General features: G+C 43.0%; 1 protein-coding gene across 1 annotated transcript in view; it reads right to left on the minus strand.

Moving 5' to 3' along the window:
* Window positions 1–720: 720 nt before the first annotated feature.
* The window catches only part of LONRF1 (LON peptidase N-terminal domain and ring finger 1), a 68107-nt gene continuing 46574 nt past the window's right edge, over window positions 721–22253 (minus strand). Inside the window, exon 12 of the mRNA XM_081520948.1 lies at window positions 721–1038. Within this exon, the coding sequence (XP_081377074.1) occupies window positions 904–1038 (135 nt within the window). The 3' untranslated portion in view covers window positions 721–903. The remainder of the gene's footprint in view (window positions 1039–22253) is intronic.

Consider the following 22253-nt stretch of genomic DNA (forward strand, 5'->3'; position numbering starts at 1 on the left):
TGGAGTGTCCTCTGAATTCCCTTCTCGTCTAATAGGATTTTGAGGTCCTCTACTCTCCCATCAGTTCCTAACCAGATGTCTCTTGTCCACCGTCTCTCACATGAGGGGTACCCTATAGGTGACATTTGAAGCAGTGCCAGTGTGTTGTCAGGACTCTCCTTGAGGGGCATCTGTTGTCTATAAAGTTCATGTCCTATAACAGTTTTCCCTATGTTGGGGTGTATGCCCTGATATTGAGCATCTATTAAACCTGGGATGTGGCTTCCTTGGAAGTGGCCAGCCCAGTAGGTAGGTGTAACAGTGTATGAGCTGCCAAAGCCTGGAGTAAAGGAGGTCCCAGAGGTGCAGAAAGGAACCTCCTAGAGGAACTGGATTTGGGCTCAGAGGACAATGCCATGGGGGTCAGAAAATGAGGGCCTGGAGGTGGGAATATTCTCATGGGATTTTTTGGACATAGAGTAGGGAGAGAGATTAGACAGCAGAAGAACCCTTTTTCCTCTATCTTTTTGACGGGTATGATAAAATTGGAGAGGGCCTGATGATTCTGTCTGACACAGGTAACAGTGAGTTTGGACAGTGTTTCCTGTGTAATTTAATATATCAAATGAACCCAGTTTAGAATATATTTTTGGGGTGCTCTGGAGCACCCTAAAGTAGGTTGAGGTCAAAAGAACTTTAGTTAGAATTTGATACTTGGGGAATGTGTCAAAAATTGCAAAGTTTTTTTTATAACTGTATTTATTTATTTTTGACTGTGCTGGGCCTTTGTTGCTGGGCAGGCTTCTCTATTTGCAATGAGCAGGGGCTACTCTCTAGTTGTGGTGTGTAGGCTTCTCACTTTGGTGGCTTTTCTTGTTGTGCAGCCCTTGGGAGCGTGGGCTCAGTAGTCACGGCTCCCAGTCTCTAGAGCACAGGCTCAGTAGTTGTGACACTGGGGTTTAGTTGCTCCATGGCATGTGGGATCCTTCCAGACAAGGCATCGAACCAGAGTCCCCTGCATTTCAGGTGGATTCTTGACCATTGAGCCACCAGGGAAGCCTGTTAAAAAGTTTTAAAACACCCAGTCAGATAGAATCACAGAGTGAAACTATTACTCATTGAGCTAAGGTGAAAAAAATTTTTCAAAAGTAAATATAGATCACTTAAGGGCACAGAAACTCATATGATCTGATATCAAAAGGCATATTCCAGGAAAACTTTGTTCCCTTATGAGAGAGAAACAAACCAAATCCGGTCTTGCATCAACCTATTCTTAATAAAATGTGTTTACCTAATTAAATTTAATCCAACTTTATAAAATCCTGACCACATACAAAACTCCTTTCTCAATGTTCCTCTTTCACCAACCTTCTGCTAATTTCTGTAGCCATACTTTGTCCCTTATTCTTTCCCCATTCAGAAATAACCAGTTCTAGGACAAAATCACCCTTTTCCCTTTCAAAAAATACATTTCCTTTCCTCATACCTCCTTCTCTGAAAACACACATCCTACTTTTTTTAAACAACCTTGAACTGTCTTCTACATTAGCATTGTATAGATTGGTAAAAACATCTCAAGGTGACACAAATCATTTTTAATTTTTCTCTCACAAGAAACAAAAGTAGGCAAATTTGGACCTGTTTAGCAATTAATATTCCCAATATTTTATCTTATTTGAAATGGCTTGGATGCTCAATGAATTCCTGTTATTTAATTTAATTTAGTTTCAGTTTATCAACATTTGGAAAGAGTATTTCAGATAATTATTGCTATAGAGTTCGCCAAAAAGTTCTTATCCCAGTTATATGTACTTAAAAATTTAATCATACCAGCTTATTTTCTCCTGTTGACAAATTTCACAGCAGACACAATATGAATTTATTATACTCAGTAATCCTACGTATGATAAAGTAATTATACTTAATGTTGATCACTCTAAAGTCAGGTCTGTATTAATTAAATGCACAAGTTTAAGCTAACTCTAATACCAGATATTAATTAAATGTTGACTATTTCCCAGTTCACAGAAACCTGAAGTGTATCCTGGTGAGCCTCTCTTATATTTCTGAGAATGTATATAAACTCTCCTTTTTCTTTACACCAACTGAATACAGCTCATTTAGAAGTTAATTTTTACATAAAGATAAAACCAGAAATCCCATAGTTTTCCTCCTTGCATATAAAATGGCCCTTTTTTTCCATCTCAGCCTGGGGAACTACAGATGAATCAAGTAGTTCCTGAGAGCCCAGGTAGAATAGTTACACAGGAAAAGCAGAGGAGGGGAAAAGGCAAGAACCTTACTATCGTTTTGTTCTCTAAAATCCCACCAAGAAACTCAAGGCTGGTTGCTGTTGTTGTTCAGTCACTAAGTCAAGTTTGAATCTTTGAGTTCCCATGTACTGTAGCCAGCTAGGCTTCCCTGTCATTCACTATCTCTGAGTTTGCTCAGACTCATGTCCATTGAGTTGGTGATACTATCTAATCATCTCATCCTCTGCTGCCCTCTTCTCCTCCTGACCTCAGTCTTTCCCAGCATTGGGGTCTTTTCCAATGAGTCAGCTCTTCCAATAAGGTGGCCAAAGTATTGGAGCTTCAGCTTCAGCATCAGTCCTTCCAATAAATGTTCAGGGTCAATTTCCTTTAGAATTGACTGGTTGGATCTCCTTGCAGTCCAAGGGACTCTCAAGTCTTCTCCAACACCACAGTTCAAAAGCATCAATTCTTTGGTGCTCAGCTTTCTTTGTGGTCCAACACTCACATCCGTATGTGACTACTGGAAGAACCATAGCTTTGACTTTATGGACCTTTGTTGGCAAAGTAATGTCTCTGCTCATGGGCTCTTGAGTTGTGGCATGTGGTCTTGATTGCTCTGCAGCATGTGGGATCTTAGTTCCCAAGCAGGGGTTGAACTGGCGTCCCTTGCATTGCAAGATGAATTCTTAACCACTGGACCACCAGGGAAGTCCATCTTTATCCTTCCTGAACAAGAGCTTTAAGTCTTGGAGAGGCTCACTCGAAAAATCCACCTGGATTTCTCAAGTTGTCCCGTGGCACCTCGGAGGAAGAGGGGCATTCACAGAAGAGCTGAAAGTGGGTCTTTGGATTCCTGTAACGTATCAGTGGAGGCAGGTTTAATCCTGGACAGACGAACCCAGCTAGTGGCTCCCTGCAGTGTAACTGCTGTCCGGTGCTCAGCAGGAGTTGGTAAGGTCCCTTTCATTTGGAAGTAGATGGTGGTCAGGGAAGTCATCTTTCCAGGTCTAATAGAGCACCCATTCCCCGGGGTTTACAATGGAGAGACTGAGATTGTTATCTAGGGAGGGCTGGACTTGAATGCCATATCCATATATATAGCCCTCTAGACCTGGCCTAGGTGTATAATGTGTTTAAGATGGGCTTGGGTTTCTGGGTCAGTAATCAAGTCCAGAGTGAGGAATTGGTAGCTTATGGTGAATGGTGTTGGATTCTTGATCTCTGAAGAAGATTTAGCTGCAAGACCAGGACCAGGCTTGATCACTCAAGAGCTTTTGTGCAGCAGAGTTTTATTAAAGTATTGTCGACTAAAAAAAGATGTACAGCTTGAGAGTTGTGAGTTAAGTTTTATTTGGGGCAAAATGAGGACTGCAGCCCAGGAGGCAGCATCTCAGATAGCTCTGAGACACTGCTCCAAAGCAGCAGTGGGGGAAAGCCAATATATAGGGTTTGGGTGAAGGGGGAGTTCAATACCATGAAGTACTCATTTTACAAAAGGTTTTATTGTTAGTCATGAGGATCTGATATCACTATGAACGGATTTAGTGCCTCTCTAGATATGAGGGGATGCAAGGATGGAGATCATAAAATCTGTTCCTAAAAACATCCAACTATCTAAAGACCTGTCGCACCAGATTGCCTGGAGCACAGAGTGCCTCACTCCACCCTGACCTCCCTCAGGGGTTGTTGAGGGTCAACAGCTGCACAGCATGGGGTCAGTCTCCGTAGAGGCAGATGGCAAACACCTTTGTTGTTCACTCATTGGCAGTGCCCTTGGTGAGTGCCAGTATGTAGCTGACAGTATGAAAAGGGGCAGAGAAAGCCTCTGACACAGATATCAGAAGGGGGCAGAGAGTGCCCCCCTCGCTAGTCTAAGCAAGGGAGTTATATACTTTTTAATTAGTTATTACAATAAATCAAAAACTATCTCAAGGCTGTAAAAATTTTATCAGACCCACTCCCACAATTTACATTTTAAGATACCAGGATTAGTCAGAAGGTTTTCAGGAAACAGAAACTGTCTTCAAGCGGGATACATTGTTGTTATATAATCCTTAGTACAGAGTTTAAACTGAGTTGGTTGTTATGTTGATCATCAGTTCCAGGCTTAAAGAGAAAAATGTTTTATGTGACTAAGACTAAGGAATGTAGAGGGGAAAAAAAGATGTTTGTCCTTTCCTCCTCCTTGAGAATTCCAGATCCCTACCTCCTTCTCAAGAGCCCCAGACCCCTTTCTCCTCCTCAGGGACCCCGGACTTCTTATCAACGTGCCTAGGAATTGACTCTCTCAGAATGGCCTTCCATATGTTGTTTCAAAGAGGCTTAACTTGGTGTTGTTTTAGGGGCTGCCCTGACCCTTATGAGAGCTGTTGGCAGCAGGCGTTACCACAATTCTGATGTTTCCTGACAGAAGTTGCCCAGGGCTTTCTTTAGAATATGATAAGCCTATTATATTTTTCCTGAGGACTGAGGTCTCTAGGATGAGTGAAAGTGGTATCTGTAAAAGCTGGTGGTAACTTCTGTTGCAAATGAGGGTCCACTGTTGCTCTGAAGGTGGTGGGGCAAACTGAACCTAGGAATGATTTCTACTAGAAGTGCTTTAGCCGCTTCCACTGCCTCTGTCCTAGTGGGGAGGCCCTCAACCCATCCAGTGAAAATGTCTGTAAAGATTAATAAGTATTGAAGCCGTGGGGCTTGTGAGGGAGATCTGTTTACCAGTCCTCTGCTGGAGAAGTCTCTCATCGCTGGACTGAGCTAACAGGATGGGGAGGCTTGAGGTTGCCTCCTGGATTATGAGTGGAGCAGACTCTGCAGGCTTGAGTAATCATTTTGGTTATATCTGGGAGCCCTTTCCCTGTAAAAGGACAGAGAACAATTGTAGACATTGCATTTCTCCCCAGATGGAATCATGTGACCCTTTAATAATTTTCCACTGGGAGAAAGAGGTTTGAGTGATTTCTGATGAACATGTTACTCCTTAGTTCCTCCTTCATCGCATGAGCAGGTCTCTTTGGAAGTTGAGTATCTGAGAAAAAGGTTAGAAGGGGCAAGGGGTGGGGTCAGTGCCATTTCTGTTTTGGGCATCAGGGCTGTCTTCTTTGCTTCTCAACCTGCCCCATAGTTTCCTTGGATAATTTGAGAAGTTCCCTTTCAGTACCTGTGGGAGTGAATGAATGTTACCTGTTTTGGTTTTTGAGCTGCTTTTATGAAATGTAAAAATCTCAGCCTCATATTTTATAGAGGAATTTCTTGTTCTTAAAAGTTATGTTTTTTCCTGACGGCTGCATGGGCATGTTAAGGAAGGAAGGCATAATTTGAGTCTGTGTATGTATTTATTTTTCCTTCCTCTAGGGTTCAGGCTTAGGTGAGAGCTATCAGGTCATCCTTCTGGGCTGAAGTGTTGGGCGGTAAAAATTTTGCTTTTCTGTTACTGTGAGCGTTCACAATAGCATTCCCTGCCCTCCTGACTCTGTCCTTCATAAAGCTACTGCCAGCAGTAAACTGTTTGTCCTCAGGGTTTTCTATGGCCTAAGTCTGTTAGATTAGACTTACAGACTAATCTAACAGAACAGGCAGAACAGGTTCAAGGGTTCTGAGACAGGAGTGTGTCAGCTCTGGGCTCTCATCAGGCATAAGCGAAGCCAGGACAAGGTTGTGGTAAGTTTTGCCGGTTAGCTCTCGGGAGTGAAGGGGCAGTGTGGTGTTAGTAAGATGGCCTTCAGTTAGCCAGTAGTGGTGTTTAATCTTTGGAATCCCTTGTACTTGATGAGGGGTCTGGACTTCTGCGGCTGTCCAAAAGTAAGCTTGTGAGCTGCTTCCACTAATAAAGTGGTGGCAGCTCCCGCCTGGAAGCAGCCAGGCCAACCTTGGGCCATGAAATCTAGTTTTTGGAAAAATACCCAATAGGCTAAGGAACTTACCCAGTTTCTGCATGAGAACCCCAGAGCTGTGCCTTGCTTTTCAGCTACATACAAGATGAATGGCTTTTCAGATTGGGATGACTGTGAGCAGGGGCTCTGGTGAGGGCCTCGTTGATATCATTAAAAGGCTTTTCCTGTTCTTCATTCTAAAGTAATGATTTCCTTATTTGAGGCTTAGTGATTTCATTTAGAGGCTTAGCCATTAGCCCAAATTTTGGAACCCAAATTCTACAAACTCCTACCATGTGCAAAAAGGTACAGACATGTTTCTTTGTCTTTGTTGCTGCTGTTTAGTCGCTAAGTCGTGTCTGACTCTTTTGAGACCCTGTGGAGCTCAACACGCTCCTTCGTCCATGGAATTTCCCAGGTAAGGATACTGGAGTGGTTTGTCATGTCCTTCTCTGGGAGATTTTCCAGACTTGGGGACTGAACCCGCATTTCCTGTATTCCAGGCCGATCTTTGCAGTGCTTTAGCCTAAATATAGCTTGTTTTCTATATGGACATAACTGTCTATTTCTGGGGTTTGTAATATATCCCAGATATTTAACTCATTGCATTGAGATTTGTTGTGCCTTTAAGAGGCTCTGTAGCCCCAAGGAAATTAAGAGCTTAAGTCATATTTTGATCGGAGACCTCCATGGTGAGGTACATATTATATCATGTACATACAGTAGAATAGCCCATTCTTACAGGTGTATCTCCCATAGTTGTTTTCCTGGGGCCTGGGAGAACCAGTGTGTGCTGTCCTGAAAGCCCTGAGGCCATACCGTCCAGGGGTGTTGTTGCATTTGGCCTAAGTGGTGGTTAGTCCACTCGAAGACAAATATTCTGAGAGAGATGGGCTAGGATCCAAAAGAAGGGATCCTTGAGTTCGAGCACAGTAGAGCATTTAGCATCCTCAGGGATCTGAGGTGATATTTTATAAGGATTGTGCACAAAAGTGTGTAGGGACCACCAGCATCATTTACTGCTCTAAGGTCGTGTACCACTCAATATTCCCCGTAGGCTTAACAACCAGAAAAACAGGAGTATTGCATGGAGACTGGCAGGGCACCAAGAGGCCATGTGTTAAGAATTTATCTACAAGGGCTTGTAACCCTTTCTTTGTTTCCAACTTTACTGGATATTGTCTCTTACTAGGGCAGGTGGCTTCTGGCCTGAGACTAATTCTTTCAGTTTGGGTATTTAAGGCCCTCCTGGGTCCTCCTTGGTCCCAAAATGCACGTTCACTCCTTGTAGAATATGACTGGGAATAGGACCTTGCTCTTCTGGTTGGTCTGATGTAGTCAGAGCAAAATATGGGGCTGCCATATGTCCTACTTGTTTAATGGTCCCAAGGGAGTCCAGAAGGTCCCTCCCCAGCAGTGGGTTAGGACACTGAGGTACAAGCAAAAGGCATGTGGGATTGAAATACTGTTCAGGTTGTCAAGGGAGAGGACAGTGAGATAACAGGTGGCAGGCTTTCCATTGACACCAGTCCCCGTGCAGCTTTTAGAGGCAACAGGCCCAGTGTGAGAGATCAGGGCAGAGTAAGTGGCTCCCTCAATTAAAAAAATCAGTCTTCTTACCTCCATGTCAGGGACCACCGGGGGCTACTTGATGGAGACAGACATCTCCCGGGCTGCCTTATTTGTGCAGCATCTTGTGAGTGGGAGCCCCCTCTCCCTTCCCCTTCCAGACCAAGGGCAGTCCCTCTTCCAAAGACCTGTTTATTTGCAGGCTGGACATGGTTCAGGGGGCTCTTTCTGGCTTTCTCGGTTGTGCCAGCAGGAACTGTCCCTCAGGAGTGAAGGGGTTAGTATTATTGGTGTCAGTATATTTTCTAAAAGCTGCCCTGGGAATGTCTCAAGGAGGCACCTGCAGGAGATTCAGAGCATCCTGTACATTTCCTTTGATCTTATTGCAGATGGGGTTTGGAGTGTCTTCTACTTCCCCACTGATTCCTAACTAGATGCCTCTGGTCATCCTTGGTACCTTGTGCAAGGTGTCCCCTCATGTGGCCAAGAGAGGACATTTGTATCAGTGCCAATCTGTTGCCAGAATTCCACTGAGGATGAATCTATTGTCTATAGACTTTATGTCCTATGGCAAGTTTTTCTACACTGGGGTGTATTCTTCATCGTTGATTATCTACCAAGTTTATAAAGAGGACTTCTGGGCAGCGGCCAGCCCGATAGGCTGTGCATGGCAGTGTGTCAGCTGCCAAGGCCTGGAGTAAAGGGAGTCTGATAGATGCCAAGAGGAACCCTTGGAGAAACTGGAGTTGGGTGCTATGGACGATGACACAGGGTTCAAGACCCAGGAGCTGGGACGTAGAGAAGTTCTCGTGGTATATATTTGGACACTGAGTGAGCTGAAAGACCAGACAGCAGAAGAACCCAAAATCCATGATCTGGTGGCTAAAATAAAATCATCAGGCACTTCCTAATTTCATCTGACACAGGCAACAGTGAGTCTGGCAGCAGCGGGGAAGCAGTTTAGGAATAAGGTCCAGAAAATCCTTCCCTTAAAAGGCATGGGGATACAAAGTGAGAAGGAGACCTTGCTGTGCGAAAACAGTGGGACAGAAAAGCACAGACAGGGTGCCATATGGGACAGCGGCATGGAGAGAATTACACACACAGAGGGAGACCCCTTGGGCTCCTTCACAGCCAGAAATCACATTTCTGTCAGCTCCCAAAGGACAGCATCAGCAGTCACCCAAGTGTTGTTCAGATCCACACGGCCTGGGGGACATCCCTGGCCACCCTCAGTTGACGGGAGTCGTAACACAGGCAGTGGACTGAGATCATGCCCCGCGGGTCTTGAAAACAAAGCAAAGCAGAGAGTGAAAGAGGGCAGGAGCGAGAAAGTCAGGGGCCTTGAGCTGCGGCCCTGAATCTACAGTTTACCTTGGATTCTCAGCTTTTGGCACCAGAAATGTTCTTGGGTGGCCTCCACCTGCCACAGCCTGAAGTGGGATCTCAGTTTCCCGACCAGGGACTGAAGCCAGGCTGCAGTAGTGAGAGCACCAAATCCTTGCCACTAGACCAGGAGGGCCAGTTACAAGGCCCTGGGTCATCTGCTTTGTGGAAAGAAATTTCAACAAAGAGATGGAAGGTAGTGAGACAAGTAAAGTGTTTAGTGGTGGTAGGGTGGGGTCAGGAAACGTACGTGTGGATAGACACACGAGCAGACTCAGAGAAGAGGTTGCACCCTTAGAGTAGTTCAAATCACTTATAGGGGTCAGTTCTGGGTTCCCTCTGGCCAGTCATCTTGCCTTGTCTAGCTCTGAGTCCATCTCTGGTCCACCTCAGGGGCCTCTCCTCATGCTTGCACACCTTTTAGCCAAGATGGGTCCCAGTGCAAGGGTTTCTGGGAAGAAGAACATATTATGGTCTGGTGCTCCCTGCTTTCCTTGACCTCTGTGTATGTGTAGTTTGGGAGGTCTCCTTGACCTCAAGACTGAGAAATATGTGGTCTCTTTTTCTTCGCTCCAGAAAGGACTCGGCTCCTCCTTGTTCCTGCCATTATCTTTACCCCGGAGTATCTGTTCACAGGGGACAGATTCCAGCTGCTCAGCCTGGGGCTCATTATAACTTCTGCCTCAGTGAGAGTGGACATCCTTGTCTTGTTCTCAGAGGCAAATGATCTCAGCTTTTCACCATTGAGAATGATGTTAGCTCTGGGTTTGTCATGAAAGTGAAGTGAAGTCGCTCAGTCGTGTCTGACTCTTTGCGACCCCCCGGACTGTAGCCTGCCAGGTTCCTCTGTCCATGGGATTCTCAGGCAAGAATACTGGAGTGGGTTGCCATTTCCTTCTCCAGGGGGTCTTCCTGACCCAGAGATCGAACCCAGGTCTCTGGCACTGCAGGCAGACTCTTTACCGTCTGAGCCACCAGGGAAGTTTGTCATATATGCTCTTTATTAGCTGGAGGTAGTTTCCCTCTATGCCCACTTTCTGGAGATTTTTTTTTCATTGTAAGTGGGTGCTGAGGGCCCTTGGGACTTCCCTGGTGGTCCAGTGGTTGAATCCAGCTGCCCATGCAGGCGACGCAAGTTTGACCCCTGGTTCATAAAGATCCCACATGCCGTGGAGCAACTAAACGCATGTGCCACAACTACAAAAGCTTGAGCCCGTGCTCTGCATGGCGCCACCACAGTGAGAAGCCCGCACACCGCAACTAGAGAGCGTTCGCCCCAAGTAGAGAAAGCCCTCCTGTAGCAACGAAGACCCAGCACAGCCGAAAATACATGGGTGTCGAATTGTGACAAAGGCTTTTTTGGCATCTGTTGAGACAGTCATATGGTTTTTATTATTCCGTTTGTTAATGTGGTATATCATACTGATTGATTTGCTTATATTGAAGAATCCTTGCATCCCTGGGATAAATCCCACTTGATCATGTGTATGTTCATTTTAATGTACTGTTGGCTTAGGTTTGCTAGTATTTTGTTGAGGAGTTCTGTGTCTACGTTCATCAGTGATACTGGCCTGTAATTTTGTGTGTGTGTGTGTGGGGGGATCTTTGGCTTGGTATCAGGGTGATGGTGGCCTTACAGAATGAGTTCAAGAATGTTCCTCTCTCTGGAGTGTTTTGGAAGAGTTTCAGGAGGATAGATGCTAACTCTTCCTAAATGTTTGTAGAGTTTGCCTGTGAAATCATTTGGTCTTGGGCTTTTGTTTGTTGGAAGTTTTAAAATTACAGTTTTAGTTTCATTACTTGTGATTGGTCTGTTCATATCTTCTATTTCTTCCTGGTTCATAAATTGACTTTCAAAGTGATCATTTTTAAAATCAAGTATTTATTCTAATAGTGTTGCCATTCTTAGCATATTTTTTGTGCACCCATCCTCTACCCCTGTGAGATATGTAATAAATATTTAACTACTAGACAATATATAGTTATTATTTTCATCATTTTATAGATTAGAGAAGTGAGGCTTGGAAAAGGTAAGTAACTGATCAAAGATTTCACATCTGGCAAATATTAGTAAAAATCCTCATTTATCATTCAGGCTTTAAAGACTATGGGTAAAAAGTGTTCCCCTTCTAATATGGACGATATTTTTCTGGAATAGAAAAAAACACTTAAAAAACACTATGGCTTTATGTAAGAGCATATGTTTTGTCCAAATGAGAAATCCTTAAGGACAGGGATCCAGTTCCTACTGAAGCAGAGGTGACTGGCCTCATTTTATCTTCAGATGGGGCAGCACCATCTAGTGGCAAATAAAGACATAGCCCCAGTGAGTGCTTTTCCTCATTCAGTTCAGGTCAGCCACTCAGTCGTGTCCAACTCTTTGCTACCACATGAATCGCAGCACGCCAGGCCTCCCTGTCCATCACCAACTCCCAGAGTCCACCCAAACCCATGTCCATCGAGTTGGTGATGCCATTCAGCCATCTCATCCTCTGTCGTCCCCTTCTCCTCTTTCCCTCAATCTTTCCCAGCATCAGGGTCTTTTCGAATGAGTCAGCTCTCCGTATCAGGTGGCCAAAGTATTGAAGTTTCAGCTTCAACATCAGTCCTTCCAGTGAACACCCAGCACTGCTCTCCTTTAGGACGGACTGGTCGGATCTCCTTGCAGTCCAAGGGACTCTCAAGAGTCTTCTCCAACACCACAGTTCAACAGCATCGATTCTTTGGCGCTCAGCTTTCTTTATAGTCCAACTCTCACATCCATACATGACTACTGGAAAAACCACAGCCTTGACTAGACGGACCTTTGTGGGCAAAGTAATGTCTCTGCTTTTTAATATGCTGTCTAGGGTTGGTCATAACTTTCCTTCCAAGGAGTAAGCGTCTTTTAATTTCATGGCTGCAATCACCATCAGCAGTGATTTTGGAGCCCAGAAAAATAGCCACTGTTTCCACTGTTTCCCCATCTATTTGCCATGAAGTGATGGGACTGGATGCCATGATCTTAGTTTTCTGAATGTTGAGCTTTGAGCCAACTTTTTCACTCTCCTCTTTCACTTTCATCAAGAGGCTCTTTAGTTCTTCTTCACTTTCTGCCATAAGGGTGGTATCATCTGCATATCTGAGGTTATTGATATTTCTCCCGGCAATCTTGATTCCAGCTTGTGCTTCCTCCAGCCCAGCATTTCTCATGATGTACTCTGCATATAAGTTAAATAAGCATGGTGACAATATACAGCCTTGACGTACTCCTTTTCCTATTTGGAACCAGTCTGTTGTTCCATGTCCAGTTCTAACTATTGCTTCCTGACCTGCATACAGGTTTCTCAAGAGGCAGGTCGGGTGGTCTGGTATTCCTATCTCTTTCAGAATTTTCCAGTTTATTGTGATTTACACAGTCAAAGGCTTTGGCATAGTCAATAAAGCAGAAATATATGTTTTTCTGGAACTCTCTTGCTTTTTCGATGATCCAGAGGATGTTGGCAATTTGATCTCTGGTTCCCTGCCTTTTCTAAAACCAGGTTGAACATCTGGAAGTTCACAGTTCACGGGCAAAGTTTAAAAAGATAGTTGCTCAGTTGTGTCTGACTCTGTGTGACCCCATGGACTGTGGCTCGGCAGTATCCCCTGTCCAAGGAATTCTCCAGGCAAGAATACGTCTCCAAGGGATCTTCCCGACCCAGGGATCGAACCTGGGTCTTCTGCATTGCAGGCAGATTCTTTACCATCTGAGCCACCAGGGAAGCCCCATTCTTTATTCTTCATTGGACAACTAACCCCATTTTTAAGGGTTACAGAGATTTATTTCAGACTTCCAATTCAACGTAAAATGACCAAATATGTTAATCTTTTTTACGTGGAAAAGTTTCACAACAAATATTAAGCGGTGATGACTGAACAGAAGTTCAGGCCAAAGGCTTCCATGATGGGAGAACTGATAACTGATGGCCCCAGGGGCCCAGAACTTAGAGGCGGAGGCAGTCTGGTCTGCAAAGGGAGGCATGAGGCTAGGGGCTGGAAATGGGGGCGAGGGGGAATTAATACCTGTGGGAGTCAGGAGGGTTACACTCAGGATTTGATCCCAAGGTGCCATGGATGTCAGACCCCATATTGAGCAGAAGATAAATAGAGGGGAAGTGAAGAAAAATCCAGACCCTGAACAATGTGTCCTCAATGTCATTCCCACACTTGGCACCTGCCTTCTGTTCTGGAGACAGGAAGGACCTTGGAGAAAAATGCAGCCACACAAGGCTGTCCGCCTGGTGTCTCCTGTGAAGGCACTGTTGACCTGAAACAAATACATGGCTATTTCTCCAAAGATAGGCTTATTCAGGATCATCAGAAAATTACAATTTGGGGCTGCAATCGTGGCAAACAGCATGTGAGTCTCCCACACGGCAAGGGCAGAAGAGCACTTTTATAGGGGGGAAGAATGTTGGGAGGGCTCCAGCGAACAGAATCCATGGCTTTTCCTTTTCTGTTGTCCAGTCACTAGGTCGTGTCCAACTCTTTGCTACCCTATGGACTCCAGCATGCCAGGCTTCCCTGTCCTTCACTCTCTCCTGGAGTTTGCTCAGATTCATGTCAGTGATGCCATCCAACCATCTCATCCTCTGCCGTCCCCTTCTCCTCCTGCCTCCAGTCTTTCCCAGCATCAGGGTCTTTTCCAGTGAGTTGGCTCTTCACATCAGGTGGCCAAAGTATTGGAGTTTCAGCTTCAGCATCAGTCCTTCCAATGAATATTTAGGCTGAGTCCTTACCAGGAAAGAAGAGGTATTTCTTCTTCCTATCAGAGTCGGCTCTTGTCACAGGGCCTGAGAGCTCCCCCTTCTGGTCTCCATACTCTATTTAATTGAAGTTTCTGTTTATTCATTTTTTACACCAGCCTTTAACAAACCCAGCCCTACTTGTCTGAGTCTCTCTAAAATATGAACGGATGACTAAAAGTCATCACACATTCAAGGAAAAGCACTGGCATCAAAAATGAAGACCAAAACCAAGAAATGGGGAAAATAAGCTGAGTGGAAACAGGAGATGCAGGAAGGAACAAAAGCTATGGTTAATAGTGTCAGGAGAGAATGTTGGGGGAAAAAAGGGGGGGGGGAGAAGAGGAGGAGAAAGAGGAAGAAAACAGAAAAAAAAAAATCTTTGAAATTTATAAAAATGGTAACTGAAATAACAATTTGTGATTAAGTTTTGAAGGCTAATGTTGTGGAAATTCCAGGTATGTTGAACGTTAAGGAAAAAAGGAGATAGAAAATAGGAGAAAAGACAAAACTAGAAGTTGAGAACAAATCTAAGTGGAGAAAAATCCATCTAAAGGAATTTTCAGAAAGAGAGAGGAGAGAGCAAAGAGAGGTGACGGGTGGTCCTCCAGTGGGGTATCTTGGCCGGGCCTTTCCTATTTATTATGATGGGTACTTAGTAGGTCTCTCGATAAAGCCATGGGTTATCCCATTCTGGGAAATGTTCTGGGAGGGCTTTCCATGTCCACAGAAACAGAGCTTATTCTTTCCAAATGCTTCATAACATTCTGTTGTCTAGAACTAATAATAGTATGTTTAACTACCCGTTCTTCCGCTGGTGAGCATTTAGGCGTTTTCTGCGTCTTGGCATTACAAACAGAGATTACTCTGTAAGCTCTCTCCTTGCAGATGCTTGACTATTTCTCTTAGAAATATACCTCAAGACAAGATTTCTAGATCACAGAATGTGAGTATGTTTAAGTTAAAATTCAAAGGTTGCCCCATATGACACACCAATTTATGCTGTCACCAGTTGAGCTTGGGGGTGCCATCTCCCCACACCTAATAATGGATGCTGATGATCTACTGTTTTCTAACCTAATAGGTTTAAAATGACATCTCTTTATTATTATTATTATTTTTTAATTTACCTTTGGCTCTGTTGGGTCTTCATTATGCACAGGTTTTCTCTAGTTGCAGTGAGTGGGAGCTACCCTCTAGCTGCAGCACACGGGCTTCTCATTGCGGTGGCTTCTCTTGTCTTGGAGCACAGGCTCTAGTGCAAGGGCTCAGAATTCGTGGCACACGGACTTAGTTGACCCGTGGCATGTGCGATCTTCCTGGACCAGAGGAAGACAAGCCCATGTCCCCTGCATTGGCAGGCAGATTCTTAACCACTGGACCACAGGGAAGCCCTTTTTATTATCTTAATTTGCATTTTCCTGACTACTATTGAGGTTCAACAATGTACTAATGATTTGTATTTCTCCTTTCCGGAAATGGCCATTCATATCCTTCGAATATTTATATTGGATTATTTGCGCTTTTTTATTGATTTATAGGAGCTATTTATATATTCTGCACAGAAGTTTCTATCTCAGAAGTTGTCAGTATTTTGTTCTAATCAGTTTTGTCTTTTAACTCTGTTAAACATCCGAATTATAAGGAGAACTTCCTGAAGGCAGGGATTCTGTGTTACTCATTTTTGTTGCCAAGCATCTGGCCGGACACACTAGATGTCCGTTGTGTGAATAAAAACAGAAGTGACTGTGGCTTCACAGTCGCCCTGAAGGTGTGCTAACAGGTGGCTCTGCAGCCAAAGCTCTCCTGGGTCTCGGTGACTTCTCACACTGGGGGAGGGGAGGCAAAGACTGGCTTGAATTTAAGATGTAAGTGGGTCACAGGAATGCCAGTGACATACACTCCCAATCGTTAAGAGCCACAAGGAACCATGATAGGTATGGATCGCTGAGAAAGCATCCTCTGGTTATCTTCCTCAGCCTAAAACCAGGATCTAGTCAATAGTCTAACATAGTACAAGGGGGTATCTGTGTGGTTTGACTAGCTTACAGAGATGCATATATCTTTAGGACCAGAGTCCTCATGGCTTAGACGGTAAAGAATCTGCCTGCCGTGCAAGAGACCTGGGTTTGATCCTTGGGTCAAGAAGGTCCCCTGGAGAAGGGAATGGCAACCCACAGCCTGGAGAATTCCATGGACAGAGGGCCCTGGTGGGCTACAGTCCATGGGGTCATAAAGAGTTGGACACAATTGAGTGACTTACTGTTAAAAAGTTTGATTTGACAGTGGACTCATTGTCCCTTTTCATATTTTAACACCAACAGCAAGAAAAATCTCAACCAAATGGGAGATAAACTAGTAAAAGATTGTGGTGAGGGTAAAGATTCACTACAGATAGTCTTTATGTGGTATCATTTTAGTAGACAGCATGAAGTTTGAGATTTGGCATTTATTCATGTTAGCGTCAATTGTTAAAAATTTTGAATCTTTGAAAGCTCATGGGTGGAATTTTTAGATTTCTTAATTGAGACTTATTTCTGCAACTGAGGAAATGTGACAGATGGAGCTTCCTGCTACATTGTTGTTGTTTTTTTCCAATTTTCTTCTAATTTAGCTTGAAAAAACCTCCAGCAAGTCTCTCCTATCTAAAAACATGTCCAAACAGTGAACAGAGCCCTTACGGAGCTGAAAAATTCGAATGCGAGGAAGAAATGATGAGGAAATTTTGCTTGTTGCTTATTATATGTTACTTAATTTTCATATAAAAATGTGTTATATATTGTAATTACATTAAAACCAAGCCACCAAAAACAATGATCTAAGTCTGTGTGGTGAGCAGTCAGCCTAACCCTTGCTTTTAAGGTTTGGGCAGTACTCTTTGCTGCATTTGTAAGTCTTTCTGGCAATCAGTGTGAGGTAGGAAAGGAGGTGTGAGCTTTTAATATTTACAAGCAAGTCTCCCTATTTCCTCCATTTCCCCCTAAAGGACTGTGCAGGAAAATAGTAGTCTAGAATGAGACTTTCCTAAAAACATGACATCTCAGATTGCAGTTATCTTCCTGGCCACCAGGGGACGCTTGTGTGTCTCTACAAGGAAAGAGATTTAACAATCGAGACAGAAATTTTTAGAAATTCAGAGTATTTAACAAATCACCAGATTATCCCATGCAGAAGTGGAGTATAGGTATTTCTTGACACATCTTTATGAACAGATCAGAAAATTTTACCTTGCTAAGAAACTGTTTTCTCCTTAATTAAGAAGAGCTGGCATTGTGTTTCAATCTGAAGATCCCTGTATCTAAATTCTAAACTCATAGTTACGGTTGTAGGCATTAGGTTAACAATCAAAACATGCGGAGTTTATGCATATTCACCTCACTCCAAATCGTAGGCTGACCCCACGTAGGTAAAAAGTCAGACATCTCTCAGACTTGCCCTTGCCTACAGGATAACTGAAAAACATTTGCTTCCTTCCTAATCCTGGGTTACACTGCAAATCAATATTCCATTAATTTAATACAACAAAATGGCACAAAACCCAGGGCCAACCAATCCTTGGGTTTTCCTAGCATTTGAGAGTGATCCCAGCACACTTAGCCTCACAGCCTTTTTTAACCTCCCCAGTGTGTGTGTCTCCATTAAGATACATACACAAATGCATGACTCATGGTAGCAAAAAAAAACCTGAAAATAAACCATGTCTATCAATAGTAGAAAAATTTAAAAACTGTAGTAAGCTCATAAAACCGTTATGACAAGGAAAATGAACAAGCTATAATAATAATCTTGATTGAAATAAGGCAAACACAAAGAATATATATCATGTGATTCCATTTATATAAATTGAAAAACGGGCAGAATTGACCAGTGGTTTTAGAAATCAAGGTAGTAGTTACATTTGGGGAGGAGGTGAGATAGTAATAATTTGGAAGGAGAGCAAGAGGCATTTCTTGGTACTAGCTTTATTCTGTTGCTTAAATCAGATATCTTCACTGTGTGATAGTTCATTAAATCTTTGTATTTTTGGTGTGTACACTTTTTTTAAATTTAATTTTTATTTTATATTGGAGTATGGTTAATGTTGTGTTAGTTTCAGGTGTACAGCAAAGCGAATCAGTTATGCATATACCTATCACCGCTCTTCTTTTAGATTCTTTTCCCACACAGGCCATTATAGGGCCCTGAGGAGAGTTCTCTGTGCTGTACAGTAGCTCTTTATTAGTTACCTGTTTTAGATATAGTAGTGTGTATATGTTAATTCCAAACTCCTAATGTATCGCCCCCTTTCCCCCTTGGTAAGCATAAATTTGTTTTCTACATCTGTAACTCTATTTCTGTTTTGTAAGTAAGTTCATTTGTACCATTTTTTTTTTAAGATTTCACATATAAGTGATAGCACATTTGTCTTTCTCTGACTTCACTCAAGATGACAATCTCTAGGTCCATCTGTGTTGTTGCAAATGACATTATTTTGTTCTTTTTTATGACTGAGTAGCACTGCAGTCACACACACACCACACCTTCTTGATCCATTTCTCTGTTGATGGACTTTTTAGGTCGCTTCCATGTCTCGGCTGTTGTGAATAGTGCTGCAATGAACATTGGGGTGTGGGTATCTTTTCAAATTACGAGTTTCTTCAGATATATGTGCAGGAGTGGGATTACTGGATCATATGGTGGCTCTATTTTTAGTTTTTTTGAGGAACCTCCATACTGTTCTCTATTGTGTATGGTGTTAGTGTTCTAATTTCATTCTTTTACATTTAGCTGTCCGGTTTTCCCAGCACCACTTATTGAAGAGACTATCTTTTCTCCACCGTGTAGTCTTGCCTCCTTTATCATAGATTAGGTGACTATAGGTGTGTGGGTTTACCTCTGGACTTTCTGCCCTGTTCTGTTGATCTATATTTCTGTTTGTGTGCCAGAACCATACTGTTTTGATTACTGTGGCTTTGCCTGTATCTTTTTGCATTGTGATTTTCTATGGATATATGCACAGGAATAGGATATCTGGATCATATGATAGTTCTATTCTTAGTTTTTTTTTTTAAAGAACCTCCATATTCTTTTAAAATTATTATTGTTTTTTATTGGCGTATGATTGCTTTGCAATGTTGTATTAGGTTCTGCTGTACAACACAGTGGATCAGTTATATGTATACACATCTCCTCCAAGGTCATCACAGGGCACCAAGCTGAGCTCCCTGTGCCATGCAGCAGCTTCCCTCCAGCTATTTTACACCTTAGTGTATATATGTCAATCCTAATCTCCCAATTTGACCCCCCCCCCCCAATGTCCACTGTCTGTTCTCTGCACCTGTGTGTGTCTCTTTTCCTGCCCTGGAAATAGTTTCATCTGTACCATTTTTCTAGATTCCACATATATGCATTAATATACAATATTTGTCTTTCTATTTCATTCTGTATGACAGATTCTAGGTCCATTCACATCTCTACAAATGACCCAATTTCATTCCTTTTTTTATTATTAGACTTTTAAATTTATATTGGAGTATAGCTGATTATCAATGTTTTGAGAGTTCAGGTGGACAGCAAAGGGACTCAGCCATACATATACATGTATCCATTCTTGCCTAAATTCCCCTCCGATCCAGGCTGCCACATAACATTGACTTCCCTTTGCTATACAGTAAGACCTTGCTGGTTATCCATTTAAAATACAGCAGTGTTTACATGTTTATCCCAAACTCTGTAACTATCCCTTCCCCCCTGGCAATGTTCGTTCTCCAAGTCCATGAGTCTGTTTTCTGTTTTTCAGGTAAGTTCATTTGTATCATTTCTTTTTAGATTCTGCAATTAAGGGATGTCATATAACATTTCTCTTTCTCTGACTTACTTCACTCAGTATGACAATCTCTAGTCCATCCATGTTGCTGCAAATGCAATTATTTCATTCCTTCTAATGGCTGAGTAATATTCCATTGTGTATAGGTATCACATTTTCTTTATCCATTCCTCTGCTGATGGACATTCAGGTTGCTTTCCTGTCTTGGCTACTGTAAACAGTGCTGCAGTGAATACTGGGTTACATGTGTCCTTTTGAATTAATGGTTTCATAGTGTATATGCCCAGGAGTGGGATTACTGGCACATATGGTAGTTTAACTTTTAGTTTTTTTAAGGAACCTCCGAACTGTTGTCCACAGTGGCTGTATCAGTTTACATTCCCACCAGCAGTGCGAGAGGGTTCCCTTGTCTCCACATTGGGAGGAGGATTTTCTTGTCCGTGGGTCACATGTTTACCAGCTCTTCTGAATGGATGTGCCAATGAACACTTCTGGGGTCTTCAAGCAGAATTATTTTGAGTCTCATCTGTTGATTCATCTTTAAGTCCCTCCCTTTCTTCATTTCTGGCAATTTTACCTACAAATTACCCAACTCTCGTTACTAGAATCAATTGTCTAAAAGAGGAAGTTTTCAGCCAGTTTCAGACCCACTTCCACATGGCCTTTGCATCAGAATCCTTGTTGTCAGTCTGAATTGAATGCTGTATTAATGTCCTGAGATTGTGGTACAAAGCATCACGAACTGAGTGGCTTTAAATAGAAATCTATCCTCTACATACAAAACCAGCAGAGCCATCTTCAGAGTTCATGATGGAGTGGAGTGTCTCCAACCGAGGGGGCCCAGGATAAGAGAGAACCCCCCTTACTCACTAGGCAAGCAAGCACTGAAAACTCACCCCCTGCTATGAACCCAGGCAGCCGGGAAAACATAAAACACCAACACCAACAAAAAGCCTCCAGCAAACTGTTGTGATTTTTGTTAAATTAACAATTGTTAAGTAGAGCCTCAGGTACTGAGTCGAAGGATGAGCCATAATTTGATAGAGACGGAAAAGGAAAATGAACCAGAGAAGGTTATTACTCACAGGTCCTGGCGGAGGTCCACGGCAGCCTCCGGGGGCCACGCGGAGAGGCTGAGGCGGGAGCAGGCAGAGCTCCAGCAGCAGAGGACCCGGGGGCACATGCCGTTATTAGGGTCCACAGGTGCAGTGCTTTGCAAGCCCTGGGCTAAGGATCAGTTCATGCAAACCATAAACAGCAAGGTTCAATTAAGCTCCAGGGGCTCTTAGGCACACGTAGAGAAAACTAGGAAGCAGGAGAGACTGTTTATCAGCAGTCACATCAGGAACTTGTGACTCCAAATTGCTGTGCAAAGCACACACTCGTGGGAGGGTTAGTGTCAGTTCAAGGCCCCTGCTGGCTACTTAGCCACACAAAGGGATGCCAATTCTCCAAGTATTACAGAGCTGAACCCCTCAACACAAACCAGTGCCCAAACATCAAAGCAAATGATCTCAACTGAAACAGAAAGAGGAAAGAAAGGGAAAGTACAACACAGCATCAGAGATCTATGAAAGAATATCAATGGTCTAACATAATTATAAAGGGAAAAGAAAAATAAATGTACATATAGAGAGATGCATGTGTGTGTATATATATGTGCATTGATAGCATAGTTTGATACCTTTACAGTGAAATACTAATTCTGAAACTCTGAACAGAATTCAACTATTTTTCAAACTGAGAGAACAGGGAAGTTATTAAAAAATTGGAGTGCCAAGGTGAGAATCTAGCTCACTTAACAAAAGAGAAATCAGGTTTGCATTAGGCTTTCAGCAACAACACACATGCCTGTGCCTAGTATGGGTTCTGGTATTTCAGAGGAGCCCAACCAAAGGCTGCACACTGAGAGACCTGGTTATCGATGTCTATTTTCACTTGCCGCTTACCGCCCTGTCTTGAGCTTGAACATTTGAATACAAGAGGTAATTCCTGAGTCTCTTCTAACTCCACTGATGTGGAAACATTCCCGGAACTAGAAGTATGTTTTTCTTTCACTCACTGGCTTGCACAAGGAGTTATTACAACCTTTCACCTTGTCATTTTGTTTTTCTTTGTTGTCCTTGCTTAGATGTGTTGGAGCATGTTAGGCTGTTCAGTGATTTGTTTCTGTAGGTTGCCACACTGTTACTTCTCTGTCTTCATATTCAGTTAGTGATGATAAAATTGAATTCAGGAATCTCACATGCACACTCCTTCCTTCCTCCTTTCCTTCACTTTTTGGAAGGGTCCATAGACTTATCTTGGCTAATTTCAGTGACTCTGGTTTACAGTTAAATCAAATGGATTAAGATTTGGGAATCATTGAATACTTAGCAACAAAAGCATTTCAAAGAATAGAGACGATAAGCATGGGGTACATAAGTATATGAGATTTTTCCATTGTTCTGAGTTTTTAATTTGGGTCTCTGCTACTTGAAACAAGGTGGGATAAGAAGACCCCACAGTCTGACATTGGGTTGAAGATTGTTTTTCAGTAGCTAAGTTGTGTCTGACTCTTTGAGACCCCATGGGCTGCAGTATGCCAGGATTCCTTCACTGTCTCCCGGAATTTGCTCAAACA

Source organism: Giraffa tippelskirchi, chromosome 8 (genome assembly GCF_054371585.1).
Source record: "Giraffa tippelskirchi isolate mGirTip1 chromosome 8, T2T-mGirTip1v1.2.pri, whole genome shotgun sequence".
NCBI lineage: Eukaryota > Metazoa > Chordata > Mammalia > Artiodactyla > Giraffidae > Giraffa > Giraffa tippelskirchi.